We start from the raw sequence: 25,675 nt of genomic DNA, 5'->3' as shown, positions 1-25,675 counted from the left end.
CAAGCTATTGAACAAATGGACATAATAGATATTTATAGAGTGTTCCACCCCACAAAATCAGAATACAAATTCTTTTCAGGTGCACATGGGTCATTCTCCAAATTAGATCACATGCTAGTTCATAGGGCAAACCTAAGGAAATGTAAAAGAACTGAAGTTATCCAGTGTATATTGTCAGACCATAGTGCAATAAAATTGGAGATCAATAACATAAGAAACCACAAAACCCCCACAAACACATGGAAATTGAGTAACACCATCATGAACAACCAATGAGTCAAAGAAGAAATTAAGAAATTAGACAGTTTCTGCAGATAAATGATAATGCCAGTACAACATACAGGAATCTGTGGGACACAATGAAAGCAATTCTACACTGGAAATTCATAGCAGTGAATGCCCATATTAGGACAACAGAGAGAACTCAGTTAAATAACCTAATGCAGAACCTCAAGGTCCTAGAAAAAGAAGAGCATAACAAATCCAAAGCTCGTACAAGAGAGGAAATTATAAAGATCAGAGCAGAAATCAATGCAATGGAGACTAAGAGAATGATACAAGAAATCAATGAATTGAAGAGCTGTTTTTTTGAAAGAATAAATAAAATAGATAAACCTTTAGCCAACCTTATCAAAACAAGGAAAGAAAAGGCTCAAATCCATGCAATTAAGAATGTAAAAGGTGAAGCCACAACAGATCCAGCAGAAATTCAGAGGATCATCAATACCTACATTGAGAACCTGTACTCTATTAAAATGGAAAACACAGAAGAAATGGACAGATTCCTAGATACATACGAATTGCCAAAGTTAAATGAAGAAGATACAGAAATTCTAAACACCCCAATAACAATGAGTGAAATCAAAAATGTAATAAAAAATTTACCAGCAAAGAGAAGCCCAGGTCCTCATGGCTTCACTGCTGAATTCTACAAGACGTTTAAAGAGGAATTGTCACCATTACTCTTTAAACTCATCAAGGAAATTGAAAGGGAAGGAAGGCTTCAAAATTCATTCCTGGAAGCAAGTGTGACTTTGATTCCAAAACCAGGGAAAGACTCAACCCAAAAAGAGAACTAAAGACCAATCTCCCTAATGAACATAGATGCAAAAATCCTCAACAAGACACTGGCAAACAGAATACAGAGGGTCATCAAGAAGATCATACACCTGACCAAGTCGGATTTATCCCAGGGATGGAAGGATGGTTCAACATTCATAAATCAATAAATGTAATACACCATAATAACAGAGTCAAGGACAAAAACCATATGATCATCTCAATAGATGCAGAAAAGGCATTTGACAAATCCAGCACCCATTAATGATAAAAATGCTACAAAAATTGCAATAGAAGGTCTTTATCTCAACCTGATTAAGGCTATGTATGAAAAACCAACAGCCAACATCATACTAAATGGTCAGAAACTGAAAACTTTCATGCTAAAATCAGGAACAAGACAAGGATGCCCACTTTCACCACTCGTGTTCAATATTGTTCTGGAAACATTAGCCTAAGCAATTAGGCAAGAGAAAGAAATAAATGGAATAAACAAAGGAAAGGAAGAAGTGAAACTGTCATTATTTGCTAATGATATGATACTTTACATAGAAGACCCAAAAAACTTGGTCAAAAGTCTTCTAGACCTAATTGACAGATTCAGTAGAGTAGCTGGATATAAGCTCAACACTCTAAAAACAATAGCCTTATATGCAAATAGCAGACCCATTGAGAGAGAAATTCGGGAAATAATTCCTTTTACAATAGCATCTAAAAAAATGAAATACCTAGGAATCAACCTAACAAAGGAAGCAAAAGATCTCTAAGCTGAAAGCTACAGCACCCTGAAAAAGGAGATTGAAGAGGCTACAAGAAAATGGAAAGATATCCCTTGTTCCTGGGTAAGAAGAATCAATATAGTGAAAATGGCCATACTTCCAAAACTGCTATATAGATTTAATGCAATACTGATTGAAATTCCGACAATATACTTCACAGACCTAGAGAAACAATCCAAAAATTAATTTGAAAGCAGAAGAAACCTAGAATAGCAAAAGCAATTCTAGGCAACAGAGACATGGCTGGGGGTATCACAATCCCCAACTTGAAACTGTACTACAAATCTACTGTGATAAAAACAGCATGGTACTGGCAAAGAAACAGACCTGAAGATCAGTGGAATGGATTAGAAAATGCAGAAACAACTCCAGACACACTCAGCCACCTAATCTTTGACAAAGGAGCCAACCACCACCATTGGAGGAAAGATAGCCCGTTCAATAAATGGTGTTGGAAAAACTGGATTTCAACCTGCCAAAGATTAAAACTAGACCCATACCTATCACCGTGCACTAAACTAAGATCAAAGTGGATTAAAGAGCTAAATATCAAGACAGAAACACTAAACTTGCTGGAAGATAAGTTGTGTAGAACTCTTGATGACATTGCCATAGGAAAAGACTTCATGAGCAAATCTTCAGTAGCACGGGGGCTAACACAAAGAATTGACAACTGGGATCTCATCTTATTAAAAAGCTTCTGCACTGCAAGAGAAACTAGCAACAGAGCTAAGAGACAACCTACAATATGGAAAGAAATTTTTAGCAGCTGGACCTCAGGCAAAGGTCTACTATCATGAATATATAAGGAATTGAAAAAAATCAGACCCCCCAAATTCAAAGACCCAATTCAAAAATGGGCATCCGAAATGAACAGATATTTCTCAGACGAAGAAGTAAAAGCAGCAAATAAATATATGAAAAAATGTTCAACATCACTGGTTTTTCGAGAGATGCAGATGAAAACAACACTGAGATTCCACCTCACACCACAAAGAATGGCTCCTATCAAGAAATCAACCAATAATAAATGCTGACAGGGGTGTGGAGAGAAAGAAACCCTTCTCCATTGTTGGTGGGAGTGCAGACTGGTGCAACTACTGTGGAAATCCATATGGAGATACCTCAAAGAACTAGGACTAGAGGTCCCATTTGACCCAGCTATTCCCCTACTGGGTATCTTCCCCCAAGAATTAAAAGAATCATACCACAGTGAAATATGTGCACTTATGTTTATAGTGACACAGTTTGTAATAGCTAAAGTTTGGAAACAGCCCAAGTGCCCATCAACTGGAAACTGGATAAAGAAGATGTGATTTTTTAATAAAATGGAGTACTACTCAGCCATAACGAATGAGAAACTAGAGTCATTTATAGCTAAATGGATGTATATCGAGGCCATACTCTTAAGTGAAATAAATAGGACATGTGTAAATACCTAATAGTGTCTGTAGAGTGAGAAATTGAAAGTGCAAATAAGGATGAAAATGATTAAAAAGAATAAGTGTTAATTTGCAATAGGAAAAGGTCAAAGCGGTAGGGGTGGTGGGAAGGGAAGGGTGAAGGGAAGAAGGGAAAGGAAAAATTATGAGAAAGAAAAAAATTGAAACAAAGTCTATGTAAATGGGGAAGGGTGGTGGGCGTGAAGGGTGCATAGGTAATGGGGGAAAAAATAAGAACTAAGATACATCATGCTCAGGTACAAACACCCAATGATAAATGTAAATGTATTGTATACCTAAAATGTACCAATTAATATAAAATAAAAAGATATGACAGGCTGAGTTAAGAGGGATTCGAACTAGGAAATTGAGAATCAGTTCTCTCACTGTATTCTCATTTTAACAATTTTTTTTCGGTACAGGGAATCGAACTCAGGACCTTGTGCTTGGAAGGCAAGTGAAGAACCACTAAGCTAAATCCCTGGCCTCATTTTAACTATTTCATTCCAATGAATTGATCGAATCAAAATCCCATTACAATACAGCATTGCAGATGAGGCAGAATGCAAAGAAAAAATGCTTTGGACTTAAACAAACATAAGATTGAAACTTAATCTTGCAATTTAATAGCTTTATGACTGTGGACAAAGTTGAACAACTCTGTACCTCTGTTTTCTGATCTTTAAAATGGGAGTATTAGAATTTTTCTTTTCTCACTATTTTGCTAAGAATTAAATGAGTTAATACATTATATAATTAGTATAAAATAACAGATACTTATTCTTACTATTTCTACTCTTTGTTCAATACTAAATTAATCTTGTCTGTTGGTTATTATTTCAGATATTATGAGTCCAGCAAAAATATACATTTTTCCATTGATTCCTTGATAAATTTCAGCCAGGATGTATACAAAGATAAAAGCACTTGTGAGCACTGGTTGAAAAGAAATTCTCATTTTATAATTCACTGTGTACACTGCAATTTCAGATAAGGAAATTATAACTCAATTGAAGTAGTTTTACATTTTTTTTGAGTTAATAATTTTCATTTTTAATTCTGTTTCTCACTTCTCTTTAAAATGTCATATCATTCTTAAGTATCTAGGAGCCTAGAAGAGAGGTAAGGCTGCTCCCAATCCACTTATTATATTGACTTTAAACGCAGAACTGTCGTGGAAACTTGTACCTCATAAGACCCCAATTGATTGCCCTATATTAGTCTCCACTAAAAGTAATTCATATTTATCCATCCACTTATGTTGATCATTATAATCACACCTCCTTCCAAAAGAGATCTGAGGGGTAATTTTAAGGGCAAGGTATAATTATGGCATGGTAAAAGTGGAAAAAAATGAAATAAGCTATATGAGAGGAGAGGACATTGCAGTCCACAGGCATCTTTCTCTTCTTTCTGCTTCTTTTCTTCCTTGCTAGCTACCTGTTCTACCCCTTTTCTTTTACTTTTGTCTATAATCCCTGGTGTCTGCCAACAATTTCATTTGCCTAAGTAGATGGTTTTCTAGGTGGAGACCACCAAATCTAGATTCTCAGCCTTACCTCTCAATGGATAATTATTTAGAAAGGGTGGAGTAAGAATCCTGGAGTGAAGCAAGAATGGGCAGGCTTCAGCAGACAGAGTGCAATGGCTTCCACTGTAAGAATTATACTTTAAATCCATTGCAACAAAGTGATGGAAATATCTAAATGTTTTTGAATTGGGATTCTGAACTGTAATGTTTTACTAGTTTCAGTGTACATGAGTAAGTACAGTTAATTATCCTTTAGAGTAAATGTTTATAATCAAACTATATATATGATTCTTTCTTCCTTTCTTATCCATCCTCTTTCTCACTCCACAATGAAATGGTTAGGGTTACCTATTGTGAAAATACTAAAGACACTCACCTGTGTTAGGATTAAAATTGTCAGGCTCCAATTCAGTCCCATTTTGGCCTCCATTTCCCTGAAGAGTGTTCATAGACATAAGCTTCATCTTCTGCAGCTTCATTGCCTCAGCCATTGCTGCAGCCGTTATACCTAAAACCAGAATCATCTTTATATAAAAAAGGGACCATAACTTAGTGTAACTGAAAGTTGGATACATTTCTTTAGCAGAGCTACGTTTATAAAGCATAAGCCAAAAGTAAACCAAAGTCAAATTTATGAATAATTTAACAATTTTCAACTCATAATTCCTTCATCTTAAAATGGACATTTTAAAAATCTAAAAAAAATTTAAATATGAATCTGATCCCTAATTCAAAATACAAAGAAAACAAAGGCAGTAAAATGAAAACTGCTTGGAAAATTCCAAGAATTTTGTTAATGTACTATTTTCTCTGCTAAGAATACTGGATTACTCTGTTGTTTCAAATAGAACTCACTGTGGAACATTTTACATCTAAAACAACAATGTAAGAGGAAGGCATCTGAAGTACTAGAAGGTGTCCTTTTGTGTTTTGCAACTTTGTTGGCAGTTCTGCTATGGACTACCTTGCCTGCAAGTGTCAGATTAGAGGGGAGCGAAAGAAGGAAGAAAACACAACAGGTAGTCTTTTTACACTTTTACCATCCTCATACTCATAAAATAAATGAAAATAATACCCCACATCTGTAGCCAGGCCCATAGAATAATTTCATAATTTTGTACTAATGTATGGTACTTATTTTTTAAAAAAATTATTTCCATATGATAGGACAAAGTGAGGAAATAACCACACAGAAAAAATGGGTATATGAATTTGAACTTCTCCTAAGCACTCCATATCATGAAGTAACTCAAATATATATAAGGGAGCAGGCACTAAAAGCAGCAGATCAAGCCACACTCTAAGAACACCTTCCAAAACTCTAGGGAATTCAACTTAATTATTTTTAGACAATGTGCAAATCTCTAACCATCTGCTACAATAATGGTGTCCTGGGGCAAAAAGCAAAAAAAAAAAATCTAGCAGATTTTAAAATAGTATTTCAGAATTCATAAAACCTATTCTTCAGTGCAAATACAATTTTGGCAAAGTAAGGTGAATGTTGTTCAGTAGAAACATAACTATCATTAAAAGACCTTGTTTCTAAGAGACAGAGTGAACCCTTACAAAGATAAAAACAGAAGTAAATTCAGCCTAAAACATCTAAGTATGCATATTTGAGAAAATATTTACATTTCTATTTTAACATTTTGTACTCTTTAACATCCATGAAAAACTTACAATGAAGCATACTTTTCACCACATTAACTTGTTTCTAAATCATGATTTATAAAGTTTTGAAAAAAATCACTTTATTCTCTGAAGTGATGATGTGCTTTGAACATTTTTCAGATGGTATCAGAGATTTTATTGCCATATGCAATTACTTTACTGAATTCTCATTCCTCAAATGACGTGTCAAGCACCTTAAGTTTAGTCAGTAAACATGATAGGCTGAGTACTTCATACAAAAGTTCTATCAGTGAAAGTTGCCAGAATTTGTATTAGTTCCTTAGAATTGAATCCTGACAATTATGATTTTTTACCTAATGTTTATTTTCCTATTGTATAAAAATAAGTTTACGTGAATAATACATTGCCTTTTATTCTATAAAAAATAGTGGTGTACTACTGTCACAAAGAAAAATAAATTTGAGTCATTTATAGGAAAATGGATGCACATTGAGACCATAATGTTACATGGAACTAATCAGACCCATAGCTTAAATATCAATGGTTTTCTTTATATTAGAAATTCAAAATATACATTAAAATCAAAATAAAAGATAATAATAGGAAATAGATCTTTTGCAAAATGGAAGAGGACCAAGAGATGGAAGGAGCCAGGAAGGAAGGGAGGGGAAGGGGGATAAAAAGTTAAAATGTGTTATGTACATGTACCAACTTCCCATGAGGAATATAATCATTATGTGCTCCAAACATGTAGCAATAAAAATTTTTAAAAACAATTAAAAATGAAAAAAATCTTAAACAATCTCATTGATAAAAATTCCATATCAAATGTGTATATATCTAAGACAATGAAGTTAAGAGAATAAATGAATAAAAGTCTTCATGTAGCTTTAATTAATAGAAAAGATGGTAATTCCCAACATCTATGAATTCTCTCAAGTAAGTGCTTTTGGTATGATAGTGAAGAAAAAGTCAGTGCACAAGTTCAAAAATTAATGTTAAACTACTAAAGCATCATATCATAATATGCTACAGGAAAATTTCAGAACTATCTAGTTAATTTCTTTTTGCAGTTGAAGAATCTTACTCTCAGTATGAACAGTCATAAGTCATTTATTTAGGGGAAGATATGCAGCAAAAGTCCAATTTTTCCTAAACATGAATTAAATAAAATCTCAAAAGATAGAATCCTCTTACCACATAAATCATATGTTGTTTTTTATTTTTCTATACTTACACTTGATTCCAAGTTTAGATTCTTAGTCTAAACATCTTATATTTTGCATTACCTTGTGGTCTATATTGCAATGACTTTAAATTTATGAAACTCTTACATCCTGTTTGCTCAACCTGTAATAAGCACCTGTATATTTAGGTGTACAAGTAAAACCACAATCAAGCATAGGAAAGCAATAGAATGTTATTATTTATTTGAACTTTTCAAAATATTTAGGTCCTTTATTTGAGTATGTAGTTAAATTCTTACCTTCAATAAGCTTCTCAGTGTACCACTGATGGATTCAAAACAGAAAATTAGCACCTGACAACCAGTGCTCAAAAAGTAGCTCCAAAGATAATATATAAATAGGGTAGTGATGAAGCTGATTTGAATTATTTAGTTAAAATTGACTAGAGAAGCAGGATTTCACCTTGCCAAATACAACTAGAAAGTGGCAAATCTAAAGAAAATGAAAAATATTCTTTAAAAGTGAAAGTACTATAAGTGTAAGTATGTATATGTACATTTGAAGTACAAAAGTTGTATGTTAGTCACTGAATGTGAAAATAACTCTTTTACATTATGTTCAAAGTACATATATTTAAATGGCATAAAGAGATGTGGAAAGGCAGAGATTCAATGCTACAAGGAAAACACATTTCAAACAATGATATTTGAGCAATTACTTCTATACACTTAATATCATTCATTCTTATTCACCAAGTTTCATTACTGGAACAAACTCTATTTACTATAATCATTGACCAACTCATAATACATAGTTCTTAAATAACTTTACACCCTCTTCTTTTTATAATTTGAAAATATTTATTAAATTGTTTTATTTGCTATTGATTTCTTTTAGAACACTTTATTTAGGTATGATTGTCATATAAAAACTGTAAGTATATAAAAGGTACAAAATTTGATAACAATGATAACAATGAAGTAATTACACACCAATGAAAGTATCTCAGTAATCTATGCTATAAATCTTTGCATCAACTCAATGAGACTAATCCTATTCACTTTATCATTTGGGGGTATGATAAGAAAATTTAAAATAAGGTCTAACCTTTTATAAAGTTTTAGCTATAGAAGTTTTTGTATATCCATAATTTTGTATACTAACAGGCCCTTGTCTCCTTCTCCTCCCAGCCTATAAAAACTACTATTCTAATCTCTATTTCTATGAATTTGACTATTTTATATTCATTGTGTTAAAAGTGCTATCATGTGATATTTTCCTTCTATGTGTGATCTATTTTATCTAGCATAATACAATTCAGGTTTGTCTCTACTGTCATAAATGGTAACAGTTCCTTTTGTAAAAGGATAAATAGTATTCTACTATATATAATATATATGCACCACATTTTATCCTTCATCTTTTGATATAAATTGTGTTTCCTTTTTCAGATCTTTTTATTGACATATTTTTTCTTATACTTCTTAGCTAGCTGGGCATTTCACTGCACCATTCTTGATGTCATCTATGATGTCATGAAGTTCCTGACCATTGACATTGCAGCCCACACACTGGACAATCCCTGGCATCTCTTTAATGGTTACAGAAACTTCTTGGACTAAAGATTGGTGCCACATCTATTGGGAAATTTTGGCAATCATATTATCACAAGTGATATTTTCACTATGCTTAATCTTTTTCTGTTTGTTATCCCTCTTGGTGGCCCCTTGAGTGCTTTCATGATTAGAGCACAGGCAGAAAACACCACCTCAGTCTGGGCCTGTCTATTCTGAATGGTCAGTTTCACTGTAATCTTCAGACCTTTCCAGTCATCAGTTGCCTTGGTGACATCATCACTCACTGATTTTGGAGACTGACCAAGTGGGATGATCTTGGGGACCAGAACAGAAGTGGCAGTGGCACTGACCTAGCCACTGATATACCTTAGGTACACAACATTGATTTTGTTAGGGTTGTCAAACTTGGGTGGTACGGTAGAGGCGTCTGGTGTCAGAGGAACTTGGTTTCAGGACAATCAAAGAAGGCTGTACCTTAGCCTTCTCCAAGCCAAAAGCCAAGAGCTCTTGCAAAAATGCTATAATATGTACAAGCACCCAATGATAAATGTAAACGTATTGTATACCTAAAATGTACCAATAAAAGAATTTAAGCAAAAAAAAATGGAAATGAACATATTTACTTGAAACCTAGATTTTTGATTCCTTTGGATATATATCCAGAAGTGGATTGCTGGATCCAATAGTAGCACTATTTTTACTTTTTAAAGGGACCTACATACAGTTTTTCATAGTAACTGCACCAGTATTCAATATTGTCAATAATGTGCAAGAGTTCCTAATTCTCCATGCCCTTGCCTATATTTATATCTTTAAAATAGTACCTAATAGGTGTAAAGTAATATCTCATTGCAGTTTTGATTTGCATTTCCCTCTTGATTAGTGGTGGAGAATATCTTTTTGTATACCTATTGGCCATTTGCATATTTTCTTTTGAGGAAAATCTAATCAGAGAATTTGCCTATTTTTAACTGGATTGAGAGGTTTTTTTCTTTCTGTTGCTATCAAGCTGTAAAAATTCGTTATATGAATTGTACATTAATTTATTTGATATATGGTCTCAAAATATTTTTTCCTTATCTATTGGTTGCCTCTTCATTCTGACAATTATTTTGTTTTCTTTTCAGAAGCATTTTAGTTTGATATAGCACCACTTTTCTGTTTCATTTTGATTTCCTGTGCTTTTCGTGTCATTTCAAGTGTCATTGCCCAACCCAGTGTGAAGAAGATTCTATGTTTTCTTCTAGAAATGTTATGGTTTCAGGTCTTATGTTTATGGCTTTAATTCATTTTCAGTTGAATTTTATGTAGGTACAGTGTCCAATTTCCTTGTTTGTGGATATCCAGTTTTCCCAACATCTGTTAGTGAAGAGACTATCCTTTTCTCATTATATATTTTTCACACCTTCTTCTTAACCTAAATTTTAATGGAGCAATATTAAAAAGTTCATACATTATAATTGTATGAATGTTTATAATTTACTATTTTTGTTTTAGTAAGTATACAGGGTCCTACTTCAGTGTTAGAGTGAGAAGAAAAGTTCTTAAGAGTGTCAACTTCAGTGACTATCTAAGCCAATTTTTTCTCAATTTTATAGAAGAAAAATTCTGAGATCGAGAGAGAAAAATTGAGAGATGGGGCCTAAGAAAAGAGCCCTTCATTATTAAGGGTTATGAGGAGAATTCATTTCATGACTTTTTACCTAAGTATTTGTTCCCTACTATTCACATTTGCAATCTTGATTTTAACTTTATAAAAACTGTCTAAAACAAATCTCTGCCTTATGAGTCACTGAAGAACATAAAGGAAAAATTCTATCCTATACATTTTCTGTACTTCAATTTATCATTTACAAAATAAAACAATTCAATTACATTGTCCTTAAGTTTCTTTATGTAATAATGATTTTGTATAGACTTGCATTATACAGGAGTTTTCTGAAATTCCTAGGGTTTTTTATTATCCATGAATGCTCTAAAGCTGATCTTTCCTTGCACTCCTTTCTTACTAGGGAGCAAACATTAGAAATGACTTCATGTGATTTATAATCCTTAAACTAGAAGTGTGAGGGGGAAAGCATACACCCTGTAATAAAATTTACAAAGAAAAAACAAATAAAATTAATGAGTTTTAGTTTTCAACAGTGATCTGAACAAACCACAAGGCAATTTTATAGTTTTCTAATTGGTTATGGTGTGCCCATTCCTACATATTAGTTTGAAAGCTAAATTTACTACATTAACTAAAAGAGAAATATAAGTAATCAAATCTTGAAATTAACAATTAATTAAAAGAAATGGTAAGTCAGTTTACTAAAAGAGTATTTTATACTTAAAAATAACATTTAATTAAATTAACAATGAATCATCATAATTATTAATACCCGACAAAGTGAAAGGTGTTTTAGATCTGCCACATTTCAGTCTACCCATCAAACATTGTTTGTTAGCTTGTTTGTTATTTACATTTAACGGTACTTTAGGTCAAACATGTTGTATTAAAATATGAATAATGAAACATCTGGTGGGATGAAATGTTATTGTGATATGCCACATTGAATTTAGTGGGAATAGTTTTGAAATTCTCTATAAACCAACTGGGAAAATGTAAATCTTTCCAAGCAGAGATACTATTTATTTTCATCTTCAGGAGATGCTCATGCTCTGATCTTTTTTTTCTCCTTAAATTCTTTTATTGGTACATTTTAGGTATACATTACTTCTACATTTATCATTGGTTGCTTGTACCTGTACATGATGTATCTTGATTCTTATTTTTTCCCCATTACCTGTGTGCCCTTCACCCCCTCCATCCTTTCCTATTTATGTAGACTTCGTTTAGACTTTAAAAGATTCAGAATGCAACTATGGTATGAGGAAAGCCATAAAGACTTAAGAATAATAGCATGAAAACAGAAAAGGTATGTGCAAGTAATTATAGACCAATATCATAATGGTTCTTAGGATTACCATTCAAGGATAAATCCAGCATTAAAGATTACTTAGCTCAGTTCTATGGCTGTAAGAGAAAGGTTGACAAAACATTATTATGGGAAGTTCTCACAACACTAGATAACAGCTGCATTTGGCTGGGTAACAGCAAAGCCATCCAATGGTGTGGGCACTAGAAATTGACTATATTGGCAAGGATATTTTACAAACTTGGTTGAGTTACATATACATATTAAGAGGGAATATAATCAATCTGTGCTAAAGTTCTTGCTTACAAAAACAATAGATTGGAGGACATACAATATAACAGTGAATTTGCGCTTCAGAATAGAGCCAGCTAGAAAAAGGGAAATGACAAGAAGTGTTGCCATGACAAGCAGCACAGCATTCTAGAGAGTGCAAACAAGCTGAGCCCAAGAGAAGACTCCTGTTTTGAACAAAGTGCTTTATCATGGTCTGAAATGTGGAAACAAAATTCTCAGCTGCTAAGAAACTTTATTTTCTTGTAGACCCTTCTGAAAATGCAAAATAGTCATTTAAAAGTTTGAATTTCTAATAATCTGTTCAAATATTCTTATTGTATCTTCTGCTAGATGATTGTAAACAAGAAATAAACAACATATCAAATTTGTTTATCAACATTTTTCAAACAATGTTCCATACAGTGTTAAAAGAGAAACAGTTTTAAAAGGAGGGTGGGGAGGAAGAGGAGAAAGTTCCAAAGCTAAATTAACCAATACTAGCTTGATAACCAAAAATAAATAAAATACAAACCTGTATACCATATACCCCTGTAAGTTATTTTTTACAAACATTAACTCATTTAATACATTAAATTTAAGAGAATACCTTTATTATTGTTATTTTTCAGATGAAAAATCTGAGGCAAAAAAATTTGAATAAAGTATCTAATGTCAAACAGTAAATATTAAAGTTAGGGTTTAATATTCTTTACTGCAGATTTTTCAAAGCTTTTAACAGTAATACTTGTCATTAATTTCTAAGGTAGCATAGAATACTTTTTATCTCTGAAGACACTAATACTCCATGGAACCCAATTTTGGAAATGCTGCATTATTTTTTTTTAACAGGGATATAACCTGAACTTCAATTCCTTGGATACTATTTTTATCTGCATTTAAATATTTCATTAAATAATTACTGGATATAGCAATATCATTTTCAATTGGAAATGTTCCATCTTTTTGTATTTAAGCACTAAGGAAATTATTAATAATCTTACTGATACAACTCAATAAATCATTTTCTTTTTTTCTGAAAATTTGAACTACATGAACTCTTCTGATTGTATACATATCTTCCTTAGGTTAAACAACTCCCAAGGTGACTTATTTGAAAACTTTTATTTAGTGTCATTAGATATTTCAAGATGATTTCCAAGGACCTTCCAGCCATAAACTTCTTCCAGTTTATGATTTTTAAGCCAGTAAGAAAAGTGGCATGCTCAGAAAATCTCAGTGCTAGTCCAGATGACAAAATACCTCAAATTTATGACATTAGAATGAGATTGTTCACAAATATTTTGAAAGGAATTCAAGAAGACTGTCTGAAATGTTGGGCTCCCAAGAACAATTAGCAGCAACCTCTTTCAATAGCTCTCTCATTATCACATTTAGGTTTACTTCAAAGGACTACGACACTAGATAAAATATCTAACAGATATTCAATGGTAAAGCATGGCTTTTTAGACTTTCTTAAATTTATTAATCTAGGAAAAAATGTTCTTATTTTCATAGAGATTCCGGGCACATAAAAATATTTAGGAATCAAGGACAAAAATCACATTATCATCTCAGTTGACATAGAAAAAGCATTTGACAAAATCCAACATCCATTCATGATAAAATCCTGAAGAAAATAGGAAGAGAAAGAATTTATCTCAATCTGATAAAAGTGATCTAGGACAAACTAATGGTCAATATCATATTAAATGTGAAGTAGCTGAAAGCTTTCTCTATAAAATCACAAACAAGACTAGGATGTTTGCTATCACCACTCCTTTTCAATATAGTGCTTGAATCACTAGGCAGGACAATCAGGCAAGAGAAAAGAAATGAAAGGGATATGTGTAGGAAAGTAAGAAGTTAAATTATTATTTGCAGATGACACGATCCTCTACATAGAAGATCCCCAAAATTCCACCAAAACACTCTTAGAATTAATAATGAAATTCAGTAGCATAGCACAATATTAAGCCGACACATAACAACCAATAACATTCCTGTTCACAAAAACTAAAATCGCTGAGAAAGAAATTAGGAAAATAATAACTTTCATAATAACATAAATAAAAATTAAATACTTAGGAATTTACTAAACCAAGGAAGTGAAAGGCTTCTACAATGAAAACTACATTACTCTGAATAAAGGAGATTCCAGAGGATATCAGAAAATGGAAAGATATCCCTATCCTTTCTGGATAGGCAGAAACAATATAATCAAAATAGCTCTACTTCCAAAACTGCTATATAGATTTAATGCAATTACAATCAAAATATATACCAATAGTATTCCTCATAGAGCTAGAGAAAACAATCCTAAAGTTCTTATGAGAACAGAAGAAACCTAGAAAAGCAAAAACAATTCTGGGCAACAAGGACAAGGCAGGAAATATCACAATCTTAAACTTCAAATTATACTATAAAGCTACAATGATAAAAAAAAGCATAGTATTAATGTAGATAGCTAAATTAGTTGGATATGTTGTAGGCAGTTAGACAGGGCTGGGTCCTTGAAGGTGTCAAAATAGAAGACAATTGAAGCCCATTTGCTGAAGGCCTAGATTCAAAAAAGAAGAACTACTATACTTATATACTTCCCCTAGTGATGAACAGTAATGAAAGATATTCTAAGTAGGCATCAATCACCTTGGGTGGGGACCAAAACCTCCCTAGTCCATTCCTTCCCAGAAATCCTTTTTTGTTCTGTGTATGCTTGCTACTTGATTTGCTTCCTCATTTGATCCCCATTTAATCAATATTTCCTAAGAGACTATACTTATAATCTTATTGATTGATCATCATTTTGTCCTACCTTGTGATTTCCCATTGGATCAATATTACCTAAGTGATATACTTAGGTAATATACTTGCAGTATTCTTAGTTGACTAGTTTTGTCCTGCCTCGTACTAGCCTCACCTTGTGGCTTTGCTCAATAAAACATTTTGAGAAGCAGGCTGGGCTGGCAACCTACTTTCTGAGTGTCTGAGTGTCCCTGAATGCCCTTCTCAGGCAGGAGCTGTCTTTCCCTCAATCAATATTCTCTACTCATAACCTTTGTTGTTTCTAGACTTTATTCTTTGATTTTAGAGAACACAAACTCAGTGTTTTGGGTGTCTAGCAGTTTGGAAGTTATAATATTTCCCTTACATTATATGGATTATTTGGCAGTCCTATATCAAACCCCCTATATCAGTATTAGCAAAACAAACAAACAAACAAAACCCCAGACTTGTGAATCAATGGAACAGATTAGAGAATGTAGAAACATTTCCAGGCACACTCAGCTAATTTATCTTTGACAAGAGGGCCATATACTTTCACTGGAGGAAAAATAACTTCTTCAACAAATAGTGCTGAGAAAGCTAGCTATCCATATGCTGAATATTGAATCTTGACACTTATCTTTCACCATGCACTAAAGTAAAATCAAAATGGATCAAAAATCTAAAATTAAAACAGACAATCTGATGAAAGACAAAATAGGTAAAACTCTTGAAGACATAGGCCTTGCAAAGACTTTCTGAAGAGAACTCCAGCTGCACAAAAATAATACCAAGAATCAATAAATGGGATCAAATGAAATTAAGATCTGCTTCACCACCAAAGAAACAACCAACACATTGAAGAGACAACCAAAAAAATTTAAAAAAGAAAAACTTTGCCAGCTACTCCTCAAAGAACTAATATTTAGAATATATAAAGAATTCAAAATATTACACACCCTAACTAAAAGACACAATGAAGAAATCAGCATTGGAAATGAATAAAACTTCTCAGATTAAGCAGTACAAATTGGCAATAAATACATGAAAAAAATGTTTAACATCACTGTCAATTCAAGAAATACAAATTAAAACAACACTGAGATTCCATCTCACTCCAGAAAAAAAATGGCTATCATTAAGAAATCAACCACTAACAAATGCTGGTGAGGATGCTGGGGGCAGGGAGGAACCCTTTTATATTGTTGTTTGGAGTTTAAACTAGTACAATTATGGAAATGAGTATAGAAATCTCTCAAAAAAAATAAAACAAAAGTTTCAGTGCAACATAGCTATTTTCATTTTAGATGTCTTCCCAAAAGAGTTAAAGACACTACATTACAGTGATATACACATACCCATGTTTATAGTAGCACAATTCATAATAGCTGAATCTTGGAAGCAACCTATATGCCCATGAACAGATGAATGGGTAAAGGAAATGTGGTATTCATACACAATGGAGTACTGCTCTACCATAAAGAAAAATTTGAGTCATATATATGGATGCAGGTTGAGACCAGAATGTTAAGTGAAGTAAATTAGACACACAAACTGAAATATTACATGATTTCATTTACATAAGAAACCTGATAGATTTCCCTCCAATTTAGAGTGGTTGATGTATATAGTAGCTTCCTTCTTCCCAACATGCCCCTATTCCCCTCAAAAGAGTAACCTAATACTTGCTCTCCTCCTAGCAACTAGTGATGTCACAGGCTCCTCCAGTCCCTAGCCACTACTTCACATCACCCCACCCCAGCTCCTATAAGAAGCGCTCCCTGTCCCAACCATATTGCTTTTGTCTCTCCTTTGTTCAGAGACAGCCCTGCAGATTGTCCCTGCAATAAAGGATTGTTGTGGCCTGGTCTGGTCTTGGTTTTCTGCTTTTTTACTTGACATATCTGGTGCCAAAACCTGGGAGGTAGGCAGTTGATTAAGGGATGATCCCCCATGGGTGGGGGTCAATTGGCCTTTTGGCTGCCTCCTCTGGACCACATCTGCTGAGCCAGGACCCTCTCGGGGGTTTCTACCTTTAACATTGCTAATGCTACACATCCACACCAGTGACCAGTCTCTGGATGAGTAGGGAGTTCAGCCTTCCTCTCATTGGGTTCTCTGTCTTGTTCACATTCCCTCTCTCTAGGGACTTCTCAGAAATCCAAGCACTTGGTCAGAGAGACCCCTTGGCCAGTGAGCCCAGGACCATGCCCCTAGGGGACACCCCATCAGCCCTGTTCCTCTAGTTCTCTCCCTCCAGGAGACTCACTCTGAGATTGTCAAAAGAGATGAGGATGCTCATCTCTTTTGTCCTCCCAGAGAGCTGCTTCCTCCTCACTCACTCTAACATGGAGGCCCAAAAATCCAAGCCCTCTCCCTCAATGCCTCTGGGTTGCCTCCTGCCACACTCAAACCCCTCAGGTTGTTGAGAAGAGACTTTAAATCAAAAAGACTCCTTTTCTATCATAATTAGGTTAGGCCTCAATACAAATTAGATAATGGGTCTCAATGGCCCAAAAATGGCATTTTCAATTTTAGCATACTGTGTGATTTACACAATTTCTGTCAATGCAATGGCAAATGGTCAGAAATCCTCTATCTATAAGCCTTCTTTTACCTATGCTCATGACCCTCCCTCTGTCAAAACTGCTCACCTTCTCCGGTACATCTAGCCCAAATTCCGTCACCCACCCCTCCTGATTCCACCTTTCCTTACTCCGATGTGTTCTATCCAGCTGATCACTCACCACTCGCACCTTCCACACCTTATAACCCTGTAAGTTCTTCTTCCATCTCTTCATGTGCTTCTTTGTCTCTGCCATCTTGTGACCCTCTCTTGCCTCCTCCCTCATCTCTGCTATCTTGCATTTCCCCACCCAGCACCCATTCTCACTACCCCACCCTTTCAACATCAGCCCCAGCCACCAGATGCCTCTCCAAAGGTTGCTGGGATGGAGGGCATTGTTAAAGTACATGTCCCCTTCTCTTTCTCTAATCTTTCTGAAATTAAAAAGTGCTTAGGCTCCTTCTTCTCTGATCCTGATGTTTATATCAAAGAATTTCATTACTTGACTCTGTCCTATGATCTGACTTGACACAATATCTATACGATACTAATAGGATAGGATTGGCAAGGTAGAAGCAAAATCTTTATATGTAGATGAAATGATCATCTACAGAGAAAATACTAAGAAATCTCTAGGAGCCACTAGAACTTGTATTTGAATTTAGCAGGATAAGAAAACACAAGGTATATATAAAAATTAAGGTCTGTGTATACTTGCTATAAATGAAGAATTGGATATTGAAATTTAAAAGTTATGTAGGAGTACAAAGGACCTAGAAAAGTTAAAAAAACAGTGTTGGAAGACATTTAGTACCTAATTTTAAGACTTCTTCTAAAGCTACAGTAATCAAGGCAGTGTTGGTGTAAGGAAAGACATATAGATCATTTGACTAAAACAGAGAATCTAGAAATAGAACCACACATATATGGACCACTGAGTTTTGAAAGATTATTTAACATTAGCATTTTATAGAATATAAACTCAATTCAAGAATGTTTTCAGCAAACAGCACTATAACACCTGGTATCTGTATATAAAACATTAACCTCAACACTTTATTTCCATACATGAAAATAACTTGAAGGGATCTATGAATCTAAATATCCTAATTGTGTCTTTTTATTGCTAGACTATTTTGGTGGGGCCTAGGTTTCAAAGTTTATTGGACAGATAAAGAGTAAGCATATCTGCCCTTGTTCCCCACCTTAAGGAGAAAGCATTGTATCTTCTCCAGTCATATAAGGCATTCTCCCTGGAAGTATGGAGTACATGTCTTTAATCTGTTGAGAAGGTTCTGTTCTACTTCTAGGCTCCTGTTACTCCTGATAGCTTTTACCATAAACAGCTGTAGAATTTAGTCCAAGAATTTTTTTCCAACTAGTGACAGGATCATATGGCTTTTCCTTTTCCTCTGTTAAAATGATGACTTTTGGGGTTGGAACTTCCAATGCTGAACCAACACTGCCATCCCTATAACAAAACCAATTTCTACATACTTCCAGATCTGACTTCTAATAGTTTATTTTGTTAAACAAATTTCTATCTACATTCATACATTTTTCTTCTATTATCTTTATCCAGTTTGAGGATTAGCACAATGTTGAGTTCCTAAAATGAGGGGAGAAGTGTTCCTTCTTTTTTTCTCTTTAATTGTTTGATATAATTTATCAGTTAAAATGTATATGAACCTGTTGTTTTCATATAGGTAGGTTTTAAAGCTAGGAATATACTTTCTTTAATGGGTGCTATTCAAATTTTATATTTCCTCCAGAGTTAGTTTCATTAATTTATCTTCCAAGGTGCTTCTTAGAAGTTGTCAAATTTATTTCAAAACAGATTTTTGAAATATGCTTTCTATATCCTTTTAAATTCTGTAAAATCTGTGGTAATGTCTCCTAGATCTTGATATTGTAATTTAAAAAATGTATAATTGATATTGTGTAACAGGAACAAAAGGTCTAAAGGTGCAGGGTAATTGGGAGGGGTAGGGGAAAGGAAAAAAGGGAAAAGAAAAAATATGAGAAAAGGAAAAAATGGAAACAAAGTCTTTGCTAATATTGAAGGGTGGAGTGGGTGAAGGGAGGGCAAGGGAAGGGGAAAAAAAAAGAACCAAAGTACTCATCTAATGGTACAAGATCCCAATGATGAATGTAACTGTATTTTATATTGAAAATGTACCAATAAACTTAATGGGAAAAAAATCTATATGATACTGATTTCTACCCTTTTCCCCAGGAAAAGAAAAGAGTTTGGATGGTGGCCCAGACCATAGCAGATACATTTTATGCTGCTGATAACACCAAGCCAGTGGGAACACAGGCTATCCCCCTGAGAAGATCCACAATGGGACTCTCAGCTAGGCCAGGCAGATAGAGGCCACAGAGACCATATGACACTCTGCCTCATAAAAGGTTTAAAAAAAAACAGCTCACGAGTCTTAACTTTGATAAGATTAAAAAATAACTCAGACCCATAAAAAAACTGACAGTTTCTGTCACAGCTCACTGAGGCCCTTCAAAAATATATCAAAATTAATGCTACCTCCCAGGCTGACACTCATTTTATCTCTCAGTCAGCCCCTGATATTAAGAGAAAGCTTAAAAAAAGGTTAAAGAGGGTCAAGCATGGCTTGCACTCAGATTTAAAAAACTGAAAAAAAAATGTAAGTGATGGATTAAAAAACAGCTAGAAAAGCTCTGAAGAGCATAAAACAAAGTAGTGAGAAAAAACACTCCTAACTTTAAAAGCCAAGGCGAGCAGTATGTTATCCCAAAACAATGCCAGAGAAGCTACAAGTGTGCTCTACCAGATATCAAGAAATTTTACAAGAAAAATCAAGTTACAAATTTTAGCTAATTGATAAATATATTTGTTTCCATTTGAGTTGCTGTTTAATTGGTGCACTTAAAACACTTCTTGTACATAGTAAATTCTTGAATTGTAATTATAGGGTTAACTTGCTCTTTTCTGTTCTTTGTTGATGAAAAACTGAAGGTTACTACTGTTGAAAACCAGTCAAATTTTAACATGTAGCAATCTGAGAACAGAAAAAAAAAAAGGGACACTTTAAAGTTTTTAAAGACAAGTTTGTTATAAAAGGTTTATAGTGAGTTGGAGGAAAAATATTAAATATTCTATGAGTAAAGGAGATATATTTTTAATATAAAAGGATGTTGTATGTTGGTCTTGTTAGAAGGACAAGATAAAAAGGCCTAGGTATGTCAAAAAGGTGTGTGGAAGTGATTTATCAAGGAAATATGTATGTTTGCTTGTTGGTTTCAAGTTTGTTATAAAAGGTTTACAGGAATAGAGTTTTCATCCCTTCTGATTCTAATTCTACAAGAGATCTCTGTTAATTGACTTAAAAATGTTTTGAATAGTCTTATTTATAATTATGAACCTAAAATGTACAAAGAGATATTATAATTCCATTGGGCTAAATATGTTTGAGTGCACCTTAGTTTTATAAATTGTCTTATATCTTTGTTTTTTGTCTAATCATACAGCTGTTTTGTTTATAGATAAAGGTTATTAAGTTCAAGGCATGCTCCCCTCGGTGAACAAAGGAGTAGCCAAATAGAAATATTTTCCAGTCTTTGTTCACTAGGGGGACCTCAACAGTTTTCAGTTTTACAACAGACTGACTTGATAGTTTTCATTGCCTTATAAAAGACTTACCTCAATAAATATTACTTAAGTATATTAGCATACTACGTTTACATCAGTTGTCATCAAAAAGATAAATTCTAAATATGTTATTATGGTATGCTTACACTGGTCATTTTCAAAGGACTTAATATCCCATAAAAAACAACAATAACAAGGTTTTATTTTTTCTGGTGTACTAAATGTATTTATACTTCCTGACTATACAAGTTTTCTAATATGTTGTTTATGATAATAACCTCTTTTTGATTCAGGTATTTGCCTTTTTCATACACTCCAGCTATTTATAATAACAGATACATTTATGGGCTAAAATATTTTCTTTAGATGGTATCCTATCAAAAGATAATTTAGATGAAAACTTTTGGTGTTTTGTAAAAATGAGTATGTTTAACAATGGCTATTTTATATCAAGATGGACATTTAAATGTGTTATAAAGGTAAAGTCATCATAATTGTCATGTTAAAATGTTATTTGTAGTTCTTTTTCTGTTAATATTCTACAGCAATTCAACTACTAAAACAACCATGACTGATAACAATAACAGTTCTCTATATTTTAAATTCCAAAATGCTTGCTATTCAGGTAAAAATGTAATAGTTAAGTTCATTACTCTTGTTACAATGCTAATGCTATTGAACTTCTCTTCTGGGAGTTAAACAACTAAAGTTTGGAGACCAAAACTAGAAAGGTAACTGGGCTATGAGAACAGCCAATATTTTAGCCCCAGTCCCTCAAGGTCAACAAAGATCCAGGACATGAGGGAGCCTTCTCCACAGGATCCTATATCTTTGGTAAGTCACTCAACCTCTTGAACAGGGAGATTGCTGGACACCAGAGGACAATGCACTGTGTGCCAAAGGAGGGTCACCAAAAAAAATCTCCCACACTTTCACTGAAAACAACTTGGTCAAGTAAGGCCATGACCCATCCTGATGGCTGACACTGATGGAGGAGCAGAGAGGCTCTATACATGGTTCTAAAGTAATGGCCTGGGAGACTTAACTGACCTTGATAGATAGCAAGAGGTTCATATTGATTGACACAGGTCTCACTTTAACTTGGTCTTAAACAACCTGCAGAAAAAAATAACCAAAAGAGGTATAAAATAATGACATAATAATAAAGCTAGACTTCAGAGAAATTAAGACATAGCCCATCCACAAAAATCTTTTGGATCACCCATTACACAGCCATTTAAAAAAAAAAACTTTGGGGACTAAATAGAAGGGGAAAATCATTAGCTACAAGTGTGTATAGATTCTTTTCAGAGAAATTAAAATAAGTTCTTTACAGGTGTCCAATCCTAGAAACCACTGATCTCCAGATCTCTCCTTTTAGATAAGTGTTTTTCTGATTCTGTGATAACTAATTAACTATCATGTAGTGGTCAAAAAAAAAAAAGAGTATTGGGGAAAAAAATCACCTGCTTGTCAGGATAAGTTCTATACCGAGCAGCTACAAGATTTATTCCTTTTAAAATAATGTACATCCCTGTTCTCTGTTTATGATGCCTCTTCTCTCATTGTGCTCATATTTCCTGGATACCTACCTGGGTCTAAAAAGATCAAGCCTTTTATGTTACACTTGATCTCCTTAAGTTGGCCAGTGTCCTTGTTGAGGTTATCAGTTCACTTTATTTTTAAATATATCTAGGAGGCCTCCAAAAACTGAGAGATACAGGAATAAAACTGTCCTTTACACAACTATTCCATGGCTTTGCTGGAACTATCAACCTAAAATGTGTGTTTTCATGGCCTTGAATTTAAAGGACAAGTCAGGTTTATAGTAACACTGTACTCATTAGCATGTTGGCCTCCAAAAGACATTTGCTCAGTTACATGCACCTTTTATATTCCAAAGAAAGATTATAAAGATTATATAAATTGTGTTTATCACTTTTCCACTCATTCTCTCAGAGCACGGACATGACACATGGGTCCTTAGATCGTGAGCTGTGATCTCTATAACAGTCTCTTACTTCTCTAACAGATGAGCCCCTAAACATCTGGCTGTCTCTGTAAGACCTATGTAAATAATGAGAGACATTACATGTCAAATGAAGGAAAAATTTAAGACTCAATGGGCCAGATATGCCCTCCAAGGTGTTAATCAATGGTGGGATACCTTTGGTTCCTAGATCTCATGGCTCCCCTGGCTATTACCGCTCTTGGGACCCCTCTATATTATCTGTCTGATCCTCTGCTTTGGACCATGCTTGTTTCACTGTTTTCAAAATTTCTTACAGGAATGCATGAGGGTATTTACCAACTAGACAGTCACAGAGCTCATCATGGTGGGGTACCAACCACTGTGGCAGAGGGAAAACTCCCCCACCTACTGCTGCCCCCACCAGATCCAAGTTTGGCCCTAACCTTTTCCCCTTTGTCAGCTTGAAGCAGCTCCAGAAGAAGAGACCTTTGTCTAACAACCATAAAACAAGAGCCTGGAATGATAGATTTCCCTCCAATTTAGGGTGGCTGATGTATATAATAGCTTCCTTCTTCCCAACATGCCCCTATTCCCCCCAAAAAAGTAACCTAATACTTGCTCTCCTCCTAGTAACTAGTTGTGGGACTGCATAACCTTTGTTCTTTTTCTCCATCCCCATTGTGATTAAATGTGAGTTAATGGATAAAGATGCTTGTCAGTTTTGGGACACTAGATAAAATCTGTAACAGACCTAAAGTCCCAAAGTAAACTACTCAACTCCTTGTTTGCCTGGAACTGATGTTCCGGACACCACAATCTATAGAACAAGCCGCAAATGTCTGCTGACCATCAATACATGACAGTCGACCACTAACCTTTGTCCCTTTTCTTTAATTCTATATGTTAACTTCCCCCTCAACCCCCTATAAAAACAGCCTCGGACTCTGAGCCAGTTGCCTCTCTAAGCTATTTTTCTTTGGGAGTGCTGTCTGGCCAGACCAATAAAGGTCTGTTTTACCTTCCAACTTGTCCAGTGTGTTCCTTCCCGGGTGTTCTTCGCTGCAGTAAGCTCCTCAGAGAGTTTGGTAAGGCCCTCGGTCTTACATAGTGATATCACAGGCTCCTCCAGTCCCTAGCCACTACCTCACTTAACCTCACCCCACCTCCTATAATTGCCCCGGTATTGCTTTTGCCTCTCCTTTGTTCAGAGATAGCCGGGCAGATAGTCCCTGCGCTTGTTGTGGCCTGGTCTGGTCTTGGTTTTCTGCTTTTTTACCTGACAAAACCCAAAACATAAATAAAGTGCAAAATAAAAGATAAATAAGAAGAAATAATGAGATATATCTTTAGAATATAGGAAAGAAACCAAGAAACAGTAGAAGGAAGGAAAGAGGGGAAAAAATGGATTTTTAAAAATTTTTTTGTTGAAATGGAATTTTTAAAAAATAGAAATTATGAAGTGTCGTATACATGCACAAAGTTCCTACAAGGAATGTGATCATCATGTACTACAAATATATATATCTTCAAGAGATGCAGGGAGGGGGAGAGGAAGGAGATAAAGAAAAGAATTAAGTGCTTATTTGAGCAGCACATATACTAAAAAAAGAAATAAGAATATGCATGTACTCACTCTTCACAATGAATGCAATCATTATGCATTCAAAATTGGATTCTTCAGCATGCAGGGACAGGGGGCACTGTAGGTAGGGAAAAAATAGGATGGAAACTTCATTGAATTTTATTAAAAATTAATAAGGTACTGTTGACCTCAGGAGCCAGACTCTAGAATTAGAAGAGTAAAAGCAGCTAGACTCAGAGGAATTAGAAAGACAATGGAAGCTAAACTCAGGCAATTATGAAGACAAAGACAAAGAACTCAAGATGGAGAAGTTCCTAGGTAGCATGTTTAAGGTAAGAATCACAAACTTCCCTTCTACTTAATCCTTTAGCTTAAACTACCTGTCCACAAAGCCCCCACACATGATTTTATGCTCCACCAAAGGACAGGGAAAAGTAGTATGGCTGGAAGAAATCCAAGATTAGGATGAAAGACAAGTCAGGAACCCAATCAGATTCCAGGATCCTAGGTTGGGACAAGGATCTCAATAAAAGGAGCTGTATACAAGAGATCCAGGAGCAATTCACTTTCGAATTCTACCTATTCTGAACAAGTAGCTTTTTTCTCATCTCTGTTTTCCTCCTTTTGTGTCTTCCTTCATTTTAAATTGCTTCTTTGGTACTTTACCAATGCTGAATTTTGGATCACTGGGATCTGCATGTTCCAGCATAGCAGTGGCATGATGTGGCTTGCTGTCCATGCCTGGATGTTACAATGTGACCTA

General features: G+C 34.5%; 1 protein-coding gene and 1 pseudogene across 1 annotated transcript in view; both read right to left on the bottom strand.

Moving 5' to 3' along the window:
* Dach2 (dachshund family transcription factor 2) overlaps nt 1–25,675 on the bottom strand; it is a 764,989-nt gene that overhangs the window by 232,753 nt on the left and 506,561 nt on the right. The window contains exon 4 of the mRNA XM_087196571.1: nt 5,188–5,319. Within this exon, the coding sequence (XP_087052697.1) occupies nt 5,188–5,319 (132 nt within the window). The remainder of the gene's footprint in view (nt 1–5,187; nt 5,320–25,675) is intronic.
* On the bottom strand, nt 9,115–25,651 carry LOC106008044 (large ribosomal subunit protein uL11 pseudogene; annotated as a pseudogene).

Source organism: Heterocephalus glaber, unplaced genomic scaffold, assembly GCF_053883595.1.
Source record: "Heterocephalus glaber isolate CG9 unplaced genomic scaffold, H.glaber_assembly_v1.0 deba00001613, whole genome shotgun sequence".
NCBI lineage: Eukaryota > Metazoa > Chordata > Mammalia > Rodentia > Bathyergidae > Heterocephalus > Heterocephalus glaber.
The sequence above is the reverse complement of the archived record's forward strand: the minus strand, read 5'-3'. Positions and strand labels throughout refer to the sequence as shown.